This window comes from Triticum urartu, chromosome 3A (assembly GCF_056163025.1).
Source record: "Triticum urartu cultivar PI428250 chromosome 3A, HENAU_Tu73, whole genome shotgun sequence".
Taxonomy (NCBI): Eukaryota; Viridiplantae; Streptophyta; class Magnoliopsida; order Poales; family Poaceae; genus Triticum; species Triticum urartu.
Genome location: NC_141875.1, coordinates 722875333 through 722900301, shown reverse-complemented (window position 1 = coordinate 722900301; position 24969 = coordinate 722875333). Strand labels below are relative to the sequence as shown.

Genomic DNA, 24969 nt, shown 5'->3' with positions numbered 1-24969 from the left:
CACCTAAGTTTGATTATTGTGTTAAATCTTTTATGGATACCGATGTTTTCCGTAAATTTAGCACTAAATATGGACTTGACTCTGAGATAGGAGCTTCTTTCTGTGAATCTTTTGCTGCTTATGTTGATCTCCCTAAGGAGAAGTGGTTTAAATATCATCCTCCAATAGAAGTAAAAGTAGCTACACCTATTAAAGTTGAAGAAAAGACTATCACTTATAATGATTCTATTGTTCATACTTCTTATATGTTGAGAAACCACCTTTCCCTGTTAGGATAAAGGATCATGCTAAAGCTTCAACTGTGGTTCGTAAAAGCAATATTAGAACCTATACACCTCCTGAGCAAGTTAAAGTTGAACCTAATATTGTTATTGTTAAAGATCTTTTGTCTGATAATATTGATGGGCATGTTATTCATTTCCGTGATGAAACTGTTGGAATTGCCAAACCTTGTGCTAAAGATAGGTCATTATGTTTCATGGCTTGAGGATCTTCATACTGTTAAGACAAATTATTTTTCTGGACTTAAAAATCTTAGTACTCAAAACGTGCGACCAATAGTGTTCGTACTGAACTACGGTAACATCTATTTAGGAAAGATGGTAAGATTTTTACTATTTGTCCTCAGTGCATCTTTTGCATACATTATTTTTTAAACTAAACTTCATTGCTGGGTATGTTACTATATGATGTTGGGACTCTGTTGTGCCTCATTGGATCGAGACTAAAGGTCGCATGAGAATTGTTAGCTTACGGCCAAGATATCCTACAATGCACTTTAGTGCATATAGGATTTCTAATAGCGAGGAATGCTTAATAGTGAAAGACTAGAGCAAAATTGTAAACGATCGCAGAGAAGTACTAGGGGGTAGTAATCAGAAGCGCAGCCCACGACTAGGAGACAGGTTCATCTGCATGCTCTAACTTGATGAAGCAGGAGTGCTACACATGTTTTATGCTATTTTACCTGAGAGAGAGCAGCAGGAGTGATTAGCTAGCTAGAAATGAGTTATGATGATTAAATAGCTAGTGTTGGTCGTAATGACTATGATGATTATTATTAGCTAGTGTTGGTGATGATTAGATAGCTACCGCAGCTAGTGTTGGTGGTGATTAGCTAGCTAGAATGAGTTTGAAGATGATGATGTGTGCTACACTATGATTATGATGATTAAATAGCTACTGTTGGTGGTAATGACTATGATGATGATTAAATAGCTTGTGCTAGTAGTATACTTTTGACATGCACCACATGTTGCCTCCACTTGTGAATCTAATCCACCTTCATTTGACACACTGTTATGGACGTATTGATATAACAACCTCATAATTGGTATTGTACCAAAATTCGTATAACGGCGTATAAATACACTAAAAATTAAAAAAATGAGAAAAATAATACTAGTAGCGATGGAGAGTAAACACGCTATAACTAGCTATATTAGCAATAGCGCTGGAATGGACAAACGTTGCTGCTATATGTCTTAGCAGCACCGCGCATTGCACGCACTACTGCTAAGGAATAGGCTGTAGCGCCTTATCAGTAGCGCGTCCTCCCGCGCTACTGATAGGCAAAATACCCGCGCTACTTCTAGGGTTTTCCCTAGTAGTGCATCTAATACGGCCTCCATCAGAACTCGACTGGACGCGGAGCTCGATGAAGCACTGCACAATTTCCTCTCGGAAAATTGGGAAATTTTCATCTGGCATCTATCAAACATGCCAGGAGTACCAAGAAACCTTGCAGAGCACAACGTCAATATAATCGAGGGATTCAAACCTGTTAAGCAGACGCTTCGGAGGATCTCGGAACCAAATGACAAACAATGGGAGGAGAACTGGCCAAGTTGCTAGAAGGCGGAATCATCCAAGAAATCAAACACTCAGAGTGGCTGGCAAATTTGTTCAAGTTGCCAAAAAGGGATAACTCATGGCGCCTTTGCGTTGACTTTAAAGACGTCAACAAGGCCTGCCAAATGATCCGTTCCTGCTACCACGGATCGACCAGATCGTTGATGCCACAACCGGGCATGACTTTTGCTTCCTCGACACCTACCCCATGCTATCATCAGATAGAGATGAAGGAGCCCAACCAAGCGGCCACTGCGTTTGCGAAACATTCAAAAATCTCCGTGCATACAACATACTCCGATACAAGATCAGAGCACTGGCACGATTAGAAGTGTGAGTGATGACAAGATCTTTTTCCCGGCATCGGCGACGACACCTAGCCCTGGCCAGTAGCGGCGGAGAGGGGAAAGAAGGTATACAGCCACGATTGCCCACGATCACGGCCAGAATCATTTATCTCTCCTGCCTTTCCCTCAAGACAAGAATTATCTTCTTTTATGTGACGCACGTAAAGAAATGGTTGTCCACTGAGAACGCCCAATCTCTCTCTCTCATCGTGCGTCCATCTCTCTCGCGCCCTCTCACTGACAATGGACAGCAGCACTGGGAGAGTACCGTGGGAGGAGGAGGAATGGATCATAAATCATAAATGGGCAGCAAAGCAGCAGCAGCAGCAGGAAAGAATCTTTCTTTTGATCAGCCATGATCACATGCATGGGCATGGCAGAATACTAGAGTGACTCCTCCTAGTCCCTCCCTACCCTCCCTCCCTCCCTGGTTTCCCGTTGCACCTCTCTCTCTCTCTTGCCAAAGGTGGCAGCAGGCTTTATCAGCTCCTCCCCATCATCAATTACTTGCTCTCTCTCTCTCTCTCTCTCTCTCTCTCCGCTGTGTGCTTGACTGCTTGGTAGCAGGCTTTCCCCACCCCTCCTCTACACACACCACTACTCCGCTCACTCCATCCCACCTCGTCGCCTCCGTCTTCCTCCCATTCATCCACCAAGAAACCCCTTGTCGCTGCCGTGCTGACCGAGATGCTGGGTCGGAATCGGAGGGGGAGGGGGAGGGGGCGGGGAAGGGGAAGAGCCGGGGCGGATCCGCCGGGCGACGGCGTAGGCGTCGAGGAGGTGACCACGGAGCTCGTGTTCGAGCAAAACAGGCCCATTTGCGCGACTCTGCAGCAAAAACTTAGTGTGAGTACTTCTTTTGCCTTGTCGCACAATCTCCAGGTTCTCTCCACCGCCGGATTCGGCCTCGGCCGATCCAAAACTTGGCGCCATAGCACGCAGCTACGCTCGGCGGTCCTCTCACCTTTTTCTTGTCTTCTTGGCAAAGTTTGTTTGTTCAAGAACCATGACTCCATTTTGGAACGTAGACGCTAGACGCGTCCGGCTTTAAATTAATAAAGCCACACAGGCAGCATCTAAGGTTTGCACAACACAGACAACATATAGCATAACATAACAGTCTCAAGAGGCTACATCAGCCACGCACATCACATCGAATATAAGAGTCTCAGGGGGGACCCGACCCACTCTAGCTCACAAACTAGACCCAAAAGGGAACAGAAGACGCTTCAATTCGCTTGCCGCAGACTTGGGATACATGTAGCGATCTGCTCCACAGTGCTTTTCATATAGTCGACATCACATTGCTTCCCCAACAGTGCCCAGCTTTGTAAAAATAAATGACATTTGAAAATAACATCAGTCGGATTGGACGGAAACTTGTCTTCCATAGTCATTTTGTTACGCACAGTCCAAAGAGACCAAAGCAATGCTCCCACGCAAATCCACAGAATCCTGGCCTTGGCGCCCCTCTGCGCCTGTAATATAGCTAACAACTCGGTCCCAGTACTAGGATTCCAATTCTGTTGGAAAACCTGTCGCACCGCGCTCCAGGCAAAGCGAGCCAGTGCGCATTGGAACATGGCATGGTTCGCATCCTCTAGCGACTCACATACCACACACGTCCCGTCCGAGGGCCCGTTGCGTTTAGCCACGTTCTCAGCCATCGGTAACCTATTGCGGAATAATTGCCACAGAAAAATCTTAATCTTTAGCGGCACCTAGCCTTCCAAAGGTTCCTGGCAATATCTAACGCAGGGCCCTCCGTCAGCTTATTGTAAAGGGACTTCACCGTGAATTTACAAGACGCCGACAGGTCCCAAGAGACAACATCCTCATCTAGGTTCATAGTAATGTGTCCCAGCCGCGCCAGAAGCGAGTCCCAACTTGCTATTTCTGCCGCATTCAACTGTCTCAAAAAGTTAATCACAGGCGGCGTCGAGCGTAAAGCCTCTCCTACCAGGATTAGCAGGTCCGCCGTCACCTGGTATAGCTGCGGAAACTCTTGCCACAGCGGCCTGTCGCCCAACCAACAATCCAACCAGAACCTAGTCGATCTGCCGCTATTCACCTCAAATCTCGCCCCTAACGAGAAGGCTGGCCTAACCGCCTGGAGCCCATTCCAAAACGGCGAGCCCGAAGCCTTGGCAGAAAATACATCGCCGTCCGGGAACTATTTTGCCCGCAGGAGGTCCGCCCATAGACCCCCTTCCTTAGAAGCTAACTTCCACCACCATTTGGAAAGCAACGCCACATTCATAAGTTTGGAGTTAGTAATCCCTAACCCACCATACTTCTTAGGGCGGCAGACTGCCGCCCATTTTAACATATGGTATTTCTTTTTAAGTCCCGCTCCCTCCCAAAAGAATTTGGAGCGCGGCGTATCTAACTTCCCGTGCACCCCGTCTGCCAATAAGAACATACCCATCGTAAACAGAGGAAGGGATGACAGGCTCGAATTGGTGAGAATCAATCGAGCCGCCGAAGACATAAAACGTCCCCGCGATGGACTAACCCTATTGGCGACTTTACCATACAACGGTTCCCATTCGGAGATGGCAAGCTTTTTATGCGAGATCGGTAATCCGAGGTACTTAATTGGAAAACTCCCTAGTTTACAATTAAGGAGGTTAGCAATCCTGACACGCTTCTGCTGGTCCATTCCCATTATAATAACCTCACTCTTGAGGAAATTAATCTTGAGCCCCGATAGCATTTCAAATGCTAGGAGGAGCAGCTTGATAGTAGCAATGCTGTGTTCATCAGGTTGGAACAACAGCATCGTATCATCAGCGTATTGCAGATGCGTCACCCCCTGGGATGAGTTGTGGCACTACGCCTTTCACATGACCCGCCCCTCGGGCCCTTGCCACCATTGCAGCAAGCGCGTCTTCCACAAAATTAAAAATCAAAGGGGAGCTAGGGTCTCCCTGCCGAAGACCCCTTTTGTTTCGGAAGAATTTGCCCTTCTCCCCATTAATTGACACTGCTGTTTACCCACAGCTAATCAGGTGCATAATCCTATGAACAAAGCCTGCGTCAAAACCCTTTTTGAGCAGCACCTCCCATACGAACTCCCAGTTCACGCGGTCATAGGCTTTCTCGAAGTCGAGCTTGAGCAGCACCCCTTGTCCTTTCGTTCGTTTTAGCTCATGCACGATCTCCGCTAGCGCAACTGGTCCCTCCAAAATATTGCGCCCCTTGATGAACCCAGTCTGACACCTACTGATCACCCTTTGAGCAATAGGTGTCAGCCGGACAGCGTAGGCTTTGGCGCATAGCTTGAACGGTACATTAATAAGCGTGATAGGCCTAAATAACTTGATGCTGTCCGCGCCCTTAACTTTGGGGATGAGACTAATCACCCCAAAATTTAGACGGGCCAGGTCCACTTGGCCCAACGCAAAGCCATTAACGATTGCGTGAAACACATGTTTCAAGCTGGGCCATAATTTTTTGAAAAACTCTACCGGCCACCCATCAGAACCCGGGGCCGTGCCCGTTTTCATGGAGGCCAGCGCACGATCAATCTCCTCCGGTAGAAAAGACAGGACAAGTCCTGCGTTTTCTTCCTGTGAGACCCGCTCTGTTGGACCCCAAAAATCCTCCCGAAGGCAAAGTTGCTTCTCCTCAGCCGTCCCCAACAGGCCAATGAAGAAGTCATATATATGCTTACAAATCTCCGCCTGGGTGACCAAAACCCTATCCCCATGATTAAGGCAAAGTATAGCACCTTTACGTTTTCTCCCGTTGGCGAACGCGTGGAAGTAACTTGTATTTGCGTCGCCTTTGGTCACCCACTTGATCCCCCCCCTACGGCGCCAGTACTCCTCTTCAGCTCTCAGAATGGAGAGTACTTGATCTTCCAGCGCATATCTCTGAGCCCACTCCTGCTCGGAAAAGGCTCGAACATCCGCTTCCGCATCAAGCGTTGTGATTTGTGCCACAAGCTTGCATGCTTCTTTTTGGATTCGCTACCAAAATTCGCTCCCCAACCCCTGAGGAACGTACGCAGCCTAGCCGCAGCTACCGACCAAAACTCGGTCGGGCCCCTTTGGGGGCCCAACTGAGACACAATAGCATCCCACCTCTCACGCACCATGGTCTCGAAGCCCTCTGCTTCAAACCAGGCAGTTTCAAAAAAGAATCTGCTACTACGGCGAATCTGCTCCTCCCCTGAGGAGAAGACCAGATGGATGTGATCAGATCCGATCCTAGTTTCTGCCACTAACGAGCACATCGGGAAAAGAGCTTCCCACTCCGGGGTGAAGAAGACACGATCAAGAACTGACCTAACCGGACGGAGCTGTTTGTTGGTCCACGTAAATCTCGCCCCGGTCCGAGCAGCCTCCCGTAACGAGGCTGCCGCAATTGCGTTGTTGAAAAGGGACACCCTAGCCCAGTCCACAATGCCATTGTTCTTATCCGAACCCGATCGGATCAAGTTAAAGTCGCATCCTACAATGACCGGGAGGTTAGCTGTCCGTTTGGCCCCTACCATCGCTGAAACCTCATCTAAAAAGCCTGCCGACTTCGAGTGATCGGCAGGCCCATAGACACCCATGACTACCCAAACCAGATTCGAAGCCAGGTGCCTAACCGTGGCCATAATGCAAAATACACCAAATTCCCACCCCAAGACATCACAAACATCATTATTACAACCCATGAGAAGGCCACCCGAATGGCCCGAAGAAGGAACCCAACGCCAATTAAATCGCTGTAAAGGATCGATCGCAAGTAAATCACGAGGAGAAAAGTCGGCCTTGATGGTTTCCTGTAACGCAACAATATCGATACGCTCCTTGGCCATGTATTCCCTGAGCTGCGTGCGACGCCCTACGTGCCCACAACCCCGAATATTCCAGAAGAGAACCCGCATTACAACACCCGATTACGAAGGCGAACTCCTCGCGAGCTCACCGCCTTTTGCACTCTCTTCCTAGCCGGCGCACGGCTGGAAGAGGGGATGTCAGAGCCTTCCCTCGGCTCTACTTCCCCTTCGGGCACCACCACAACCAACTGACCCCCTGGGCAGGTTTTCTGTGCATCCGAGGCCTGGCAACGCGCTGCCGCCTCGACCAAGGCAGCTTGTGCCTCCTCGCGCGCGCGCACTAACGGGATAATATCAGCAGAGCTAGACCCCAGCTCCACCCCACTATCATGTAAAATCGAAGCAAGATGTTCGTCCGAGAACGCGCTGAGAATTTTAAAAGAGGGGAGGGGGTTACCTGACACGTCCAAGTTCTTGTCTGCCGCACACAGTTTTGCGCTCTCCATGGATGAAAGATCTCCCAACTTGGCCTTCGCCCTGGTGCTCGGCTCCCGCGTCGCCACTGGCGTGGCCTTGGAGCGCTTGGCCTTGAAGCCCACATCCCCCGCCGCCAACTCCGACCCCAGCTCGCCACACAGAGACGCCGCCATGCTTGGAGCGGGCTGGGCCACGGTCTTGGGTCCCGGCTTCCTACCCGCCGTCTTCTTGGGCGGCCTGCCCGCTCCCCCTGAGCCCCGCTTGCCCGAGGCAGGAGTAGCACCTTCCTTGGTTAGATCAGCAACCCCGGCCTGCGCAACCATCGGAGAGGAGGGGATTGAGGTCCTCCCCCCCGCCAGCCCCGCACCATCATCAGCCCCGGATACCAACGCCAGTGAAGGGCGAGGCGTAGGGAACTGCTGCGCCAAGTTGGATCCATACTCATCAAAGGCTCCTGCCAAGTCGCGCGCCAGGTTCGGACCGCTAACGGCAGTATCCTGGGTCGCCACCACCATCGCCCGCCCTTCCATCGCGCCAAGCTTGTCCCACGTCTCTGTGTCAATGGAAATGTCTTGCATGCTGTCTTCAAGATCCTCTTCTTGCCCTCCCATAACCACGTCCTTACACTGTTGTCCTGCACTCTGCCCAGCCTCCGGCCTGTCTTTGTCAGCACTAGGAGCCCCCGGAGCTGGGTCCCCGTCTTTGGACGGAGGGGGAGGTTGGGACGCTCCCGATCCCCCAACCCCTGACCCCGCTCCAACCACGCCCCTGCGCTGGCTCGGCCGCTCCACCTCAACCTTGATCTGATACCCTTCATGGTTAAACCACACTTCCACCGTGCCGTTCAGCTTCTCTGGTGCCTTACAAGCAAGTTTCATCCTCACCGGCCCCAATCGAATAAGAGACAATTCATCCACCACAATTGGACGCCCCAACATCTTAAAGCCTTCCTTGACCCTCTCCTCCCTGCGGTGCTTTTGTGGGATGCCATGGAGCTTAACCCACACTTCCGACATGCTCATCGGTTGGATCACCTCATGAAGCCTGTCCCGCACCCTTGCGGTGATGTCGTGGGAAGGTAGGAAAAGTTTTCCACTTGACTTGGCCATGTGCAGAAGATCTGCTGAGGGAAACACCACCAGGAAGTCATCGTCGCCCACTTGCGTAACCTGCCAGTCCCAATCGCTTGTGATGATGTTCTTGAGTTTTTGTTTCAGAATCTTCAGATTGTGCTTGCCCGGATCCGCCGAGAGGATCGCCGCGTTTTCCACCTTCTGGTCGACCGGCCGATCCTCCTCCGCATCTTCGGCAAATTCGAGACAGAAGAAACCCTCTCCCGAAATTGCACTCCCCATGATCTGCAGCTTGGCCGCCGTGCCGCACGAGGGGCAATCAGCGGAGGCGTGGCCCTCCTCCTTGCACAGCACACACAATGGTTTGAAAGTGCACTTGAATTGGTAGTGCCCAAGTCTGCCGCACTTGAAGCACTCGACCTCCGGCACATCTTCCACCGGGATGGGCTCCCCCGCCGTTCCCTTCGCTGTCAGGAGCGGCGCCCCCCGTGCGACTCTGCGGGCGCCCGCTGCTGCTGTGCCAGGGGATCCCCATGTCCCCCGCCGCAGTAGGGGTGCTCCACCGCCTTGCGTTCCAGTTCCCGACGCCGTTGCGCGGCCTTCTTCCTCTTCTTCTTTTCTTGCTGTTGCTGAATCCACCATGGAGGAGGAGGACCCCAATCCCCCTCGCGTCCATGTGGCTCCGCCTGCGCGCCGCGCTCCTCCCGAGCTGCACGCGACTCCCTCTCGCCTCTGTAGTCTCCCCTGCCGCGCCTTGCCCGCTTCGCCTTCTCTCGCAGCTCCCGCTCTCGCCTGCGCTCCGTCTCCAGATCCGCCGCCTCCATCGGCCTCTTCTCCGCCCGCCGGTCCCCCATCACTGCCTCCGCAAAGGATCTGCGAAGGGGAGAGAGTGGAGGAGCAAGCTTGATGCGCCGAGCCAAGTGAGCCCAGCGCCGCACTTCTCTTTTGGCTGTGGGAAACCCTAACCAGGGCTCCCGACTGCCCTTCGCTACCCATTTATACCCAAGCGCCGGTCTAGTGGGCGGGCCAGATGGGCTGGGCCTCTCTCGCCCCTCCTCGGGCCGCGACAAGCCGCCCACCAAGGCCACTTCCAGAGTGGGCGACCCCGCACTTGTCGTAGCGGGCCCCGCACCACCTAGGCCCACTCCGGCCCGAAGCCCGGCACCCGCAACCCTAGGCTCCCGAACCAGAGGTGCTCCTGCCCCGAGCCCCGCCGCCGCCACCGCGCGGCAGGGGGTGGGGGGCGGGCCAGACACGGCCACTCCAGATCGCCCGCCGCCTCCGCCGGCGACTCTCCTGCGCCAACCAGCAACCCCGCCACCTTGGACCGAATGGCCCCGGCCGCCACCGCCGCAGCGTTCCCACTGTTCGGCGTCGCCGGTTTCCATACACGCGCAGCCAACGCCCGGTGGCCCCTGCCTCCCGGCGCGAACCTACGCCGCCGCTGCGCCGACCCGGACTACTCCCTCGCAGCAAACGCCACAAAGTCGCCAATCGTTGGTCCCGCCGGCGCCGCCCTTCGGTCCTCCGCTTCGCCTTCTTCGGCCTCGCACTCCGACTCCGCCTCCGACTCCCACTACAAGAATTATGTTAATCCATGACGACTTCAATCCGTCACAGGTCAGCAAAACACTGTCAAGAAGGCACGTCCATGACGGATTTGAAATCCGTCATGTATATTGCATCATAATTAACCACTATGCACTTCATGACGAAACTTGGCCGTCATGGGTGGCACTTAACTGATGCGCTAACGGTGGCGTTAATGCTCATGCCACGTCATCATCCACTATTTTCAGTTCCGGCCCATATGATCATCAGCCCAATTAGATTCTGGGCCCACTTATTAAGTTCCGGCCCATATGATCATCAGCCCAATTAGATTCTCGGCCCACTTATTACAGCCATGGTCCAATTAGCCTTTAACCCCACTAGTTTACATTAGAAAAACTTTAGCACACTAATTATAGTATAGATCAATACCCATTTATTTTTATCAATTGACATTTCAAGCTTCCCTCAAATAGAAAAGATAACATTTCAAGCACATATGTTTTCTAAGATTTTTGCTTGTATCACTTAACAAAAAATTTACAGAAACACAAATTACAACCACAAGTAAAAGGAAAATGAAACACACACACACAAATTACAATTGCTCCATATTACAAAGAAAATCTTGGAAATAAAGAAAATGACAAACTGGTCCCTCAGATCTGTACAGAGTAACCAGTGCGTTGCAATCCACCTCGCCACCGTCGCGCCACCTGCAAACTGGAAGAGCTCGGAGCTCGGCGGAGAAGCCGCTGAATCATCTACCTAGATCTCCCGATGACCAAAGTCAAGCTCGTTGATGTCGCCACCAGCCCAAAGAAGCACCAAAAGGGAATCAGCAACAAAAGGTCAGTTAGCCCGTTGACACTGATTTGGGTGAAGAATACCAGCCGACGCTAAAGCAGCCAGTCAAATCGGAAGCGAGGCAAAAGAGACTACCCATCAACGCCCAAGGAAGTGGAGGTCGTAGTCCCCGCCCGCCGCTGCCGCTCGGAAAGTGGAGCCCTTAGCGCCTGGTCGCATTCGCTCGGGAAGTAGACGCCATCGCACCGTTGGCTTTGGGGTGCAGCGGACGCCATGGCGCAACTCCTTGGCGGCGAGTCGATGACGCCCCCCAGTGGTCGAACTCTGCTTGCCTCGTTTAGGAGATAGAGGAAGGAAGGGGTTGGGATAGAAGAAAACACAGATGTGGAGAGTCGGCGGTGGGAAAAGGACGACGGATCTGGAACGAATGACCTGGGACAGCCGGCGGCTGGGGCGTAGGGGAGACAGATAAGAGAGAGAGGGGCAGGTGCACCACCGTTGGATCGGTGGGGAGCAGACGGCTGAGATGGCGATCCGTGGGAGGGTGCCATCGACCAATCAGGGCGCTCGTTTCCCTCACATGGGATACCTCGTTGACTGGAACCGTAATGGGCTTTTGTTGTCTTCAGTACAGCACCGAGTGAGGCCGCCCAGAATTCTCTTTTTCATATAACTAATTAATGGTATTCTATAAAAGGATAATTGATTAAGGCACACTTGTAACTTGGAAAATAAAACTTACATTTGTTGATTTCAGCCGAACACTGAGTGAGTCCGTCCAGAATTCAGTTTTTTCAGATAATTAATGAAGGTGTTCTAAAAAAAGAGAACTAATGGAGACACACTTGTAACCTGCAAGACTGTTGGCCAATAAGCCACAGTGGGCGGGTCAGTGCGTGTGTGCGCCCGCACGGGGTGTGTCGGGCGTGGTCGGAGTTGCGCCGGGTCCGTGATGTGTGTGTGTGTGTGTGTGTGTGTGTGTGTGTGTTGTGTTGTGTTGGGTGCGCGCGTGTGTGTGCATGCGACGCCCCGTTGTAGGGATAGGCCGTTGGTGACCTGGTCCGGGTGCGCGTGGAGATCGTGGTGGGCTCGGTGTGACTCGTGGGCGTGCGTGCAGATGGGTAGGAGGCGAGGGGATCGTGCCCCAGCGCCGACCTGGTATAAAGCCCGAGTGGAGGTTGTTTGTAATGGTCGTGGTGTCAAGTATGAGCTCGTGGAATTGGCGTTGTTGCGCCGGAAAAACACCTGTGTCCCCTGTGTCCTTCCTCCTCCTCCGGTCTTCTTCTTCCTTGTGTCATTCGAGTACAGCAGAGGGAGAGAGAGAGAGAGTGCTACCGTGAGAGAGAGAGAGAGAGCTAGGGCAAGGAGCGGTAACAACAAAAACAAATTATATACCCTCAATACATTTCTTATTTAATATAGTACATGTATATGATATTTCGCAAGAGTTTCAACTTTTTTAATTTATTTAATATTTTCTACAGTGAACACATTTTGACGTGCTTATTGAAAGCAATTCCAACTTAAACTATTTGTATACACTAAAAAGGAAGACATTGACGTATTAGTTGTTTGAAAAATCTCCAGTGTTTCAGGGTAGAGTCTTGGCACCCTCGTGCTTAGAATTCCTTTCATTTTCTCAAATAAGAGTAAAAATAGACTACAGAAATGCACTAAATGACCTATATATAGCAAACAGATCCCGAAAAATGCCAAATTTTGACATGGATCTTGTACTTGTTTACGTTGAGTGTAGAAAAAAAAATTCAAGGCCATTGGATGAAGTAGTGGTCACTTTGTATTCAAACCTGGTCCGTTCCCTCTTAAAACCTAGATTCTTCCTCAAAGATGACCTGGTTTCTAAGCAGCGTATGTCACAACTATTGTGAAACCTTCTCAAAATTTTACCACAACCTCTAGCAGTCATATGAGGGCATCGTGCCAAGTTTTATGTTTTTCAGACTTTGTTTGTATATTTTGGAATTAAAAAAATCAGTAACCCAATGTTCAAGGTCAAGCCGTAAAACTCTCATCATTGAAATTACTTTACTTTTATTGTATAAGACCTAAACATAGACTCATTCACACAAATATTATTTAGCAAACCAGCTTTGCTAAAAATATATGTATTTGCAGTTCAGGAATTGAACTATATTCATTGAATGCTTATATATAACAAACGGACATCGAAAAATGTCGCATTTTTACATTGATCATGTAATGGTGTATGTTGAGCATAGATTTTTTTCATGGCCAATAGATGAAGCAGTGATCGCTTTTGCATTCAAACCTGGCACGTTCCAATATACCAAAAATGTATGGAAATTACAAAAGTTTTCTTTGGAAAATTTGCATATTTACGCACAAAATTTAAACTTGTGCAACTTAAAACATTTATATTTGAACTGAAAATACCTTTGATACCAATTTGGAAGCAAGATACAGAGTACAAACCGCAGAGTTGTACTAGTGGCAAGGAGGTGCCGTTTATGCAGAGAGGTCCTAGGATCTAATCTAATACCACCCATGCGGGTTCCTATATAGCGTGTACCACGCCGACGAGCGAGGTAGCGCGTACCCCCCCCCCCCCCCCCCCCTCGCTCGCTGTTGTTTCTATGGGCCGGCCCATTTCGGGGTTTCACCCCAACCGGTTTTGGGAAGGTTCTAGAACCTTCCCTGAACCGGGTTTTTCTGATTTTCTTTTTTTCTCTTTTTTCGTTTTTTATTTTTCTGTTTATTTTCATTTTGTTCTTTACTTTTATGTTTTCATTTCTATTCTGTTTTTTGCATTTCGGAAAAATCTGTTAATTCTGGATTTTTTTTAAAAATCATTTTTTTAATGATGAACATTTTTTTCCAAAATCGTGGTTTTATTTTTACTACTTCGTTACTCTTAAATCATGAACATTTTTTTGAAACTGTGAACTTTTTTTAAAACTCACGAACATTTTTACGGAATCGTGACCATTTTCTTAAATTTCTGAACATTTTTTTAGAAGTTTATGGACATTCTCTTAAGTCATGAACATGTTTTTCAACTCATGAGCATTTTTTTGAAATATTGAACATTTTGAAATAAAGACTGTTTTTTCAAAAGCATGAACTTTTTTTCAAATTCGTGAACATTTTTACATTTAGCAAACATTTTTTTTGAATCGTGGACGTTTTTTCCAAATTCGTGAACTTTTTTTGAATTAGCGAACATTTTTTTCAATCATAAACATTTTTTATAAATTCCTACACATTTTTCGCATTAGCGAACATTTTTATGAATCTTTAATTGTTTTAAAAATTATGAACATTTTTTGTTTTGTGAACATTTTATTACGAATTCGTGAACATTTTTAAAATTCTAGAGCATTTTTCTGTAATTATGAAGATTTGTTTTGAAATCATGATAGTTTTATTAAAATTAGCAACTTTTTTTATATTCTGAATTATTGAAAAAAGGAAAAAGCAAAAAGAAGAAGAAAGAAAAGATATATTGTACAATTAATCTTACATTTCTATGAATATATGTGTACTTGTCTCTGTTATACAATTGGGTCCCAAGGGGGGAGCGGGGGGGGGGGGGGGGGGGGGGGGGGGGGGCGCTCGCTTTTTTTTCCTAGCGCGTTGTGCGCCGTACAGGAGCTCCCGCCGCCCATGCCCACTATTTTTAATTAATCTGCACTTACGTGTCTTTGTCTCGGTTATACAATTGGGTCCCGCAGGCCTCAGAGATCTAGGTCCCAGCATCATTATTTAAAAAAAAATTGTGGAAAAACTTATTTAAAGTAGTAATACATTTGAACAAAAAGTTCAACATATATTTGGGAAATGTTTCACATTTATTTAAAAATTGTCAACATGTTTTTGAAAAGTGTCATCATGCATTAAAAAATAGACAATGTGTATCTCAAAATGTTCAACGTGTTTTTAGAAAATGTTCAAATTGTATTATAAAGATATATTGTACAATTAATCTTACATTTCTATGAACATGTTTAACATTTTTAATACATTTATAAAATTTATTATTATTACGCAATAGTTTTTAATACAGGTTGAACAATCCACAATAATTGTGTGATTTTGGTCCTGAATGAAGATAAAAAATTTGAACAATAATTTTAGTACACTTACGTAAATTGAGAAACAACTAAATATTTAACTCTTCAAGGTGGGCCATGATGAAGGTAGAATTGGTCTATATAGGTTTATAGCTCATACTTGAACAGAATGAATGATTTGATTGGTTGGCTAGGTCGTAAGGTCAATTAACAGGACGTCTCCGGTTCAAAGAATGAGCCATCCGACCAGATGTTGTATAAAGAAAAACAAATACTCGATATGTGATGGTTTCCGTGACGGTTACTCTGTGCCCGTCATAAAGGGGCCGACGTTTTTGGGGGGCATTCTCATCTTGCTAATCTGTGACGGTCTCTGTGACGGATTCCAAGAATGTCACCACAAATCCGTCATGGATTAACAGATTTTTTGTAGTGTCCGACCCCGCGAGTGCCCAAAAGCGACTGCCCCCCGGCCACGCCGCCACGCCCGCTGGCGTCCCCGGGGCCGGGGACGGCGGGCCGCGCCCCGGCGAGCTCACCGCGCCCCTACGAACCAGCTGCCAGCCGGTCGCAGACGCCGGCCCCGCCGTCGCGCACTCCTCGCTCGCCCGTTCGCCAGACCCTGGCTCCAACGGCTCTCTCATCCTACCTGTTGTGATCCAGCCAGCAAAACCCCGAACCATGACTCCATGAGCAGGAGGAAGCTGCCATAATGCCAGATAATTTACTGGTTATTGGTTATTGCCCCGTGCGTTCATGGCTTAGGCTAGATAATTTACTGGTTTGGGCGTGCGTGATTTGAGTACCGGCGTTTGTGCTTCTCGACCATGGGATGGGAATGCCTCGTCCGGGAAAGGAACACCCTTATTCAAACTGTTAGCATCCTCCTAGCAACAGCAACAGCAATAGGGATCTCTCTCACTCAAAGAGAGCCGCCCTTATCAAGGTTCTTCGTGGCAACCCTGTAAACTGGGCGCACCACACTGCTAACGTAGGACCCACTTGTCTTTGGTCGAACTGACTTGCAGGTACCACCAGCCAGGTGAACAAATGGTAGCTTAGTCTGAACTGAATGTTGCTCTGCACTTGCACTGGTTCAGTTTCGACTTTCGACGCCAGTAGCTTCAGTCTGAATGTTGTCCTGCAGTTGCGCTGGTTCAGTTTCGACAGTTTACTTCAGCTTATGCTGTTCTGCCTGCACGCTTGGCCGTGGCATGACACTAACAACCTGTCCGCATCAATTTCTTGTAATAATGTTTTTTTCTGCTAGCTTACATTTACCTCACAAGATTGCTACTTTAAGACCTAGTGCTACTAAGTATCAGTTGTTTGATGAGTGTATGCCACGGGCCACAGGCACTTAGTGACATATGTAAGCACACATCGGTTTGAAAATTTTCATGGACGCGTAATGGCGTTTTCCTAGCCATATTGTTTCCTTTAGCAGTTTACCTTGGTTTGACCATATGTTTCCTAGCCATATAGACACATATGTTTCCTAGCCATATGTTTGGGCCAGTTTGAAATTTTCATAGACGGGTAAGAGTAGTGAGGTATCAGTTCTACTTTTGTTGCTAATCATCTTTACATCATTGTTTGGAGCATGAAAATTTTATATTTTTGTTTGTATCATTATTATTTCTTTCCTGGCAGTATAGTAGCAGCCAACTAATATGATTAATATATAATGCTGAATTTGTTTCTTGCATTATAGGATGTCCCCGTACTCAAATTTAACTTGGGAGCAGAGGATTTGGAAGTTGAATACAATAGGGTCATCAAAGAGATTAACAAGAGAGCTAGCAAAATAGCCCCTGGGCTGTACATGAACAAACCAATAACACCCATCCAAAATCCACAAAACTGTCCAAAGCCCTATAACTATGATGATCGAACCAAGTGGGGACACAGCTACTATACCGTTGAGATGAGGTTCCACCGCAAATGTCAACATCCATATCGTGGATTGAGGATCCAGATCATCTCTAGGGACTATGATGGTTATATGCTGGGGTTTAGGAGGCGTAGGGATGGACTCTGGACCAACTGGTACTACTGCAGCAACAAGGAGTTCCCCATCCCTTTCTTTATTCAAGAAGGCGCGATAAAGCTACCATTCCGAGAAGACTATGTCATTAAGTGAGTAAATTCTTCAACATTGTCCTTATCTCATCAGTTCAATTGTGTCTTTGTTGTGCTTAACTAACCATTGCTCCCACTTTAAACATCATGTAGGCCTCTTATTGGTGGAGCTAAAACATTTATGAATATCTTTGATCAATTTGCACAATACCCGGAAGTGAGAAACACGACGGAAATAACAGCAGCGTTTCTTTCCGCTGTGGTGGTTCTGTCAGAGGCAAGGCGCATCATTTGGGTATTTAGGGAAGTGAAGAATCGGATCCGAAGAAATGAAGCACCATCAGATCTTGACTGTAAGGTCCCTGGAAAGGAACTCCCCACTGGATTGGCTTGGACCTCAATTGGAAACTGGAGCATGGACTGTAAACAGGTATTACGTTCTGCGTTCAAGGGAGAATATACTCCACGTACCGGTGAAAAATTCTCGCAAACTGTGGTACCTGTCAAGACGTTTGGGCAACTTATCTCACAAGATGAAGAATCTGGACACCTGAGCCTGTTGATGCGCGTGGAGGATATAGCAGCTCCGGAGGGTGGGTGGGTGCTCACAGGGTTGAGGAAGAAGGTGAATAATCCTGGACTTAAAGTCGTTGACCCAGGATTCCCGGATGATCCCGAATTACCTGAGGATGAGTGACCAGGTTTGCTCTTCGATTACCCACATGTTAATCAAATCAAAGGGATACTGATTTTGCTTGCTTCTTACTTACTAGTACAACCTGATTCTGTACATGCGAACCTCAGTTTCTCACACATTATCTGTTTCTATATTTTGCCCAGCTAGCTTGCTGCTGCTGCGTGCCCAAGGAGGAGGAAGGGAGAAGAAAGAAGATGGCCAAGAATTGCGAGATGGGCTTCAGTCTGATCTATCGCCGTGTGTCAACCGTCAAGTCGCAAGTTTAATTTCGTCTTAGTTAGTGTTGAACTCTAAAGTTGCAAGCTTCACTATTATCCTTATGGAAACAATTATGTTGTTTTCTTCCTTGTGTGTACTCGAGAACGTATCGTTATGTGATGCACTTGGTTATTTCTGTATTGTATTGCATTGCTCTTCTTTTGCTTTTGTATAACAGTGAAGCCAACAAGATAGATGGTTTCGATAATGTGTTCCTGTTTATGTGTTTTGTATGTCCCTCTGAAAAGAATTCAGCCTTACCATGAGATTGGCGCATGCTTCTATCCTACTTATTTTTGGTTTGCTAGCCGAACCAGAATGGTACTGTGATAGCAACTGATCGATCATTATCAGGAGCGCGTTATAGGAAGCCCTGTGAAGTTTCTTCAGAACATGTTTTCCTGTTTTTAATGTTTGCATTCTCTTTGTTGCAAGGTGGTTGTAAGGTTGATCTGGTCCTTGATTGAGCTGGGATGTTGATTATTCCTTATTTTTATCGCTTATTATTATTGCTGCGGGCACCCAGTCACGGAGAAACTGTCGATGCCCTGGGCTTCCTGTTTTTTGCTGCCCTGGGTATTGTCTTCAGTACTTGTTTTTTGTTTCTATATATATTCCAACAGTATGATCGCCTACACTTCCTTGGTCCATTTTGAACATAACATGAATATTGCAGGTTGCCACCTACCGTAGATAGCCTATAAGATAATCTGCGGTTGATTTTAGAATCTGTTATTTTCTATCCATGATTCCCAACTGTGGTGATGTTTATGTTGATTAGCATGGACATGGAGAGCCGGATTTAATACCCTTATCTTGCTAGGGGGTAGGCAGGGTGGCCTTAATTTCAAATTCGGGTGCCAAATGATTAAAAGGCAAAATGCATGAGTTATCTAACTTCATTTCAAAGACTGTATTGTCACTTGAAGCTAAGCTCCCCAACCCTACCCTCTCCCGCGCCGCCACCCACGAGGCGGCCGGGGAGGGCTCCCAGATCCCGCTGCAGACTCCCCCTTCCCTCCTCCTCCCCCCTTCCTCGCCGCCACCAGGGCTTCTTTCCTCCGGCGCGGTGGAGCGGCGCAGGCCTCTCTGTCGGGTGCGGGCGGGGGGCGCCGCGGCGTGGCGGTGCGGAGCCTCCTGGTGGGCGTGGCATGGCGTGGATGGCTGCGGGCGGAGGAGCGTGCCTCGTAGCGGCGGCCGATTGGGCCGGCAGGCGACGCCGTCCGCGGCGGTGCTGGCCGGTGGCCTCTGCTCCCCTTCCGGTGGCAGTGGACGTGAGCGGTGCTGGTGCCATGCCCTGCGTGCGTGCTCGTCCGGGGCGGCTCCTAGGCAGGGCGGTGGTGCGAGCTTGGAGGGGCTATGTTGGCGCGACGGCTAGGTCCCTTCCGGGGGCACGGGGCGCGCGGCAGTGTCGGCCCCCTTCTCGGTGTGCGGGGCTGGGCGGGCACTTGTGGTGCCGGCCGCACGTGGCTCATGGATGGTCCAAATCTAGGGTTCGTGCTCGGGCGGGGTCTGGGCCCGGGGCGGATTGGAGCTCTTGCTTCGGGTAGGCGAGGTTGGGTATGGCCTGGGTTGTGCTCGCGGGGATGTGCATGCTCCCTTCGCAGGTACGGTGCTAGATGGTGGTGGTCGTGTTACCGGTGCGTCGGTGCATGGATCGGCGACGGCCGGTGACCACGGACATGGCGTCGTGTGAGCCCGCCTGGCCATGTGCTCGGGGCAGGCTTGCCGACGGCCGTCGATAGTCTCAGAGTCGTGTCCCCCCATCCAATGGGTATTGGCGGGGGATGCAGGTGTGGGGTGCCTCCTACGGTGGAGGCGCCTACCCATACTCGGGGACTGATGTCGGGCTAGGAGTTGACGGACTGGGCTCGCTCTTCCTACCGTGGTTGTGTGTGGCGTGAGGTGCGCGTCCGTCGGTATCTTGCGACAGGGATGCCAGGGCGGCGGCCCCGGAAGGTAGTCTGCATGGTTGGCTCTTCGGCGGGAACCATCTTGGCAGTGGTGGCTATGTCTCTTGGACATGTGGGCGGTGAGGGCTATGGCGGAAGGTGACTCGGGCGCTCCCTGCTTCTGGCGACGATGGCTCCCTGATCTGGACCCGGGGATCTGATCCCCTCACTCTATCCCTCGAGACCTCATGGTGGCACGGGTGGGTTGCCGAGCGAAAGCTCTGCACTTGGTCGCCAACGACAGCGACGCCTGAAGACGTTGTTGTGGGGCTTCTGTCCGTGTCCGGCTCCAGGTGAAAACCTCTGTCCGGTTGGGCTCGACATCGGCGTCGCTTCGCGTCGTTCTCCCTCTTGGGGGCGGTGTTGTGGAGTGTAGGTGGGTAGGGTGTAGTGCGGCGGTGTTTTCAGCTCATCCTATACTGCTTTTCGGCTGCATCTCGTGTGTGGGGCCCCTGACCATCTTAGGATCGGCATTGTATGAGGGTTACCCATCACTCTGTATCGTTCGGCCGTGTACTCTGTTGTGTGGTTGCTTTATTTATAAAGCGGAGAGAAAGCCTATTTTGAGGCATTAGTTAGCTAATAATCTTTTTCATGAAACATGATGGTTATGTTCAGTAATGTTCCCAATTTCATATTCCAAAGAAATCCTTATACAAAGAAATCTTCCGCTCAGCGCCGCCTTGTTATCTGAGTGGGATCTGGAAGGCTAGAATTCCAACTAAGATAAAAATCTTCCTCTGGCAAGTGGCGAGGAATGGGATCCCAAGTGGGGATAAGTGCAAAAACAAAACGGACCGGGTGACGGTAAATGTGTGTGGTGTGGGGATGACGAAACATGTATCATATCATTTTCTGGTGCGTCGTCGCACGGTTTGCGTGGAGTGTGTTGCATGTGGCTACGGGGTCTTCATGGAACCTGGGATCCTTCACGGAGGTCTTTAGATTGATCAATGCTTCACATGGCACGAACCGTAGACTAGTGTGGGTGAGGTTTGCGGCGCTTGCGTGGACGTTGTGGACTACTCGTAATAAAGCATTGATAGAGGGATAAGTTTCAAACACCCGGCTGATGTGATATACAAACTCGTGATTCTTTTGCAACTATGGAAGCTTCTGGCAAGACCAATGGAGCGTGGAAGGCTGGACCACCTCGCAAGCAGCCTTCGCGCAAGGTGTTGTAAGCTTTGACATGCGGGAAGGAGGGACATCACAGGGTTGGGACCCGTCCGCTCGCCCATCTGACCTAGTCATGTGGAGTTCTTACACGCTGCGTCATGTATTCAGGCCCTATTGGGTCATGTATCATCCGTAACTTTTCTGTCTGTACTTTCATCTTGTCCGCAACCACATTTCGTCTTCGAACTCGTTTGTAAGGGCCTTAATTTAAGGCCGGGCATGTGCCTCCGCCCTAATGAAAAATTATGCAGTACAGACTAGGGAACCTACTGTCCTTTCTAAAGAAAAATGATAGTTGGATTAAAACAGGAATGTTTATCCAGATTGTTCAACTAGAGGGGTGCATGGTTTCTTACATGATGACTGACTCAATGGTATGTAGTTCATTAAAACAAAGTAGACAGACAGTAGTCTTGATGAAACACTGCATTTTTTTTCATACAAGTCGGTGGTACTGCATCACTATCTTTCATTGGGTACACTTCAAACACCGATATGTTTCCAGGTGCATGTATCAGTCATATGCTACGAGAAGATGTGTGTGACATAGATCACTTGTGACAATGCACCGGTGACCATAGAGCATGGTAAGGCTTCATGATATTACCCGAACTCAGAGACTTGAGCCACTACCACTTGCTCCTACCACCATATTAAAATACGTTGTCTAGTTTTTTTTCATCAGTTCAGACTTTTGAAAAACTTAGCTAGCGCATCTGTTCAATGTGCAATCAGGGCCACAAGGTTCGGGATCAAATCCGGACCAACGCACTATTTAATATAAAAATAGCCTAGACGTGATTGGGAGTATTAAAATACGTTGCCTAGTCCTTTCCATCAGTTCGGACTTTTAAGAAACTTGGCTAGCGCATCTGTTTAGTACAGCATGCAAATCATCGAACTGCTTTTATATCTACTTTTTGTGATTTCTGCTTCATTTCTTCATATATCTTTTGACCATATTTCCAATTTCCATTGAATATATCTGAGGCAATGTTCTATCATAGGAAAATTTTCTTTCAAAGTTAAGGTTACCATTGGAGGCTAGCTACATTTCCATTTTCTCTAACTCGTGTGTTCTTCTCCCCTCGCAGATCCAGGGTAAGCTCATCCGACTCCTATCCTTGTTGTAGGTGTTACCCGGGCGGCTTGAGTGCATATATTGTTCCATGTTATGGTGCTTGATTGAATGTTATTGATATGCTCCGCGTTTTGGTGTATTTACTTTTTCGGTTTTTTTTTTCTCTTTTTCAATTCTTCATGGACAGCATATGTGACGTTCTATCCTTCATCAGAGCATCTCCGAGGAAATTCATTTCTCCCTCATATGTCCGGACAGACACAAAACCCACCTCCCAACGGGCTCCCCTGGAGCAGGGTCAAATTTTAAACTGTCCTTGATATCTGGAGAGAAATAGGTTAGTCTGACATAATGGCCCGAACGTGCACGGTCAACCCTAATCCAACAAAGTCCGCCTCCAGCAATCTATGCTTTCCTCTCCGCTCTATCCCTAATCCCCAGCCTTGATCTGCCCACCACCCATCGTTGCCATGGACTGGTTTGATTTGTCATCACCGGAGGGGTCGTCAGATGGCGTCAATTGGGAGCTCCTGGAGGCGGAGTACGGTCGAGGGTGTCTCTCCCTTCATCGGTCAATGGTGGACCCTGAAGGGCGCGTGCCATCCCCAGCATAGGTTGAGCAGATGCGCTCTGTCCCGACCACCCTGGTGCGGGTATAGCAGCAGCGGGCCATCCCTAGCACTAGTTGCTCATCCACCACACCACATCCCCTGCACCCCGACATTGGGGCAGTAGCAGCGACACGTTCAACTCCTCCCTGGTAATCATGGTGTCCTCCAACAATGATGAGGAAGTGGTATGTGCTCTTCTTCGACAGTCGTTGAATATCAATGAGTCGGAAGAATGCAAAGGCACTCTGGGAATGGTTTACGGCCTCCCAATGCTAAGTCGCCCTTGCCGCCAAAGCCAAATCCCTCGGTTAAAAACAAGCCGCCTCGCCGGAGCCCTCACCATAACAAAACTCTGACCCTCCTTCGAAAGCTTGATATCAAGAAGGCCTTTGACTTCATGCATTGGGATTTTTTTATGGACTTGTTTCGACACAATGGTTTCCCAAGCCACTTTCATGACTGGGTCTCGGCCCACTTATCCTTGGTCTCTTCTACGGTGTTACTCAATGGGGTGGCCTATTGCCCCATTAGGCACGGTCGTGCCCTTCGACAGGTGGATCCTATTTCCTCTCTCCTCTTCGTGCTCGCCATCCACCCCCTCCACCACATATTGAGCAAGGCAGTGTCCCAAGGGAAGCTTCATCCTCTAGGACAGAGAACTCCCACCATCCGGGCTTCCTTGTGTGCTCACAATGCTGCAATCTTCGTTGCGCCCATCAAAGATGATATTTAATTCCTTGCGTTGATGCCTACCTCCTTCAGCGAGGTCACTGGCCTTGTCATTAACTACACCAAAAGCCTTTTTACCCCTATCTAGTGTGCCAACATTTACCTTAATGACATATTGCAGTCCTTCCTGGCAAGCCGCATCTTGTTCCCAATGCGGGACCTTGGTTTATCGCCCTCGATCACACACCTCAAGAGAATCCATTGCAACATTTGGAGGATAAGGTCCCCGTGAAGCTTGCGCCTTGGAGGGTCGCATTGTGCTCAATGCCAAATAGCGGCGGACCTCAAAATCAGCTATAGCGGAGCTATAGCGGGCTATAGCAGGCTATAGCGGGATGTTTGTACATAAAACCATTTAGTGGCACCGTGCTGAAAAGGCTATACCAAAGCTATAGCGGGGCTATAGCCGGCTATTTAAAACTATGATTGTGCTTGTCAAATTGGTGTTCACAGCTCCCCCCCCCCATTTTAAGAGCAGCTCCTGAGTCTCCCCCCGCTCCGCCCGCGTCACCCCCGCTCAGGCGACTCGGGCGAGATCGCAACCCTAGCCGTCGGGGGCTCCCCGTCCTTCCATCCCTCCCTCCGTCGCCGCCGAAGGACGCCGCCGGCCTATAGCCCGGGGCTGACGGCGGTGGCGGGGGCCTTCCCTCTCTCCTGCGCCATGGGGGCGGTGCGGAGCCCCGCGGCCTGTGGTGGCACGGCCGATCTGGCCTTGGTGGCATGGCAGGCCTGCCTAGACCGGCGGCCGCCTCGGCCTAGGGCGGCGATGGTGGCGGGTGCAGCGGCCTTGGCTGCGTTCGGCGGCGGTAGCCGGGTCTGCGGCGACAGACCATCTGACCTCGGATCGGCGGTGGCGGCATGGAGGGCCTGGTGGTTGGATCGGCGGCGACCCGTGCACACGATGCTTGATGGAGGTTCTTCGAGCGGATCCGGGTGAAAACTTCGTTCTCGGCTTGATGCCAAGACCGGCATTGGCGGCACTCTTTTGTGTCATTACCTTCTTGAAGGCATTGCCATGGAGAAGCTCCAGACCTCTATCCGCTACCTCCGGGGGAAACCCTAGATCAGTAGATCGGATGACGGCGGCGCGTTGGTGTCGTTTCCTCCTTGGGGGCGTCATTCTTGGAGGCGTACACGGGATCGAGGGACCAGTGGGTGGCTTTTTTGGTGGAGCAGTGCTTCATCCTACATATTGATGACGGCGGATCTCGGCGGCATGGCGCAGTGGAGACTCGGCGCCCGATGCATGGTGATGGACTCGCGCAGGAGGAGGTAGTTGTCTGGCGTCATGGTGGCGTCGATGGCAGAGTGACCTGACAAGGTAGAAGCCTCAATATCTGCTCTGAAGACGGACCTATGGAAGATGACGACCGCGACGCATGTGAATCCGTCAGACCAGTTTATGCCGCAAACCCGGTATGTGGCTCGGCTGAGACTTCTGGCTTTTA

The 24969-nt window shown here is 49.4% G+C and overlaps 1 protein-coding gene across 1 annotated transcript; it reads left to right on the top strand.

The window, feature by feature from the left end:
* The first annotated feature begins 2885 nt into the window (after window positions 1-2885).
* LOC147982199 (uncharacterized) lies at window positions 2886-17711 on the top strand. Its single transcript, XM_087517289.1, has 3 exons — window positions 2886-3044; window positions 16647-17071; window positions 17168-17711. Exons 1-3 carry the CDS (start codon window positions 2886-2888, stop codon window positions 17709-17711), a joined length of 1128 nt encoding a protein of 375 aa, XP_087373415.1.
* Window positions 17712-24969: the final 7258 nt, after the last annotated feature.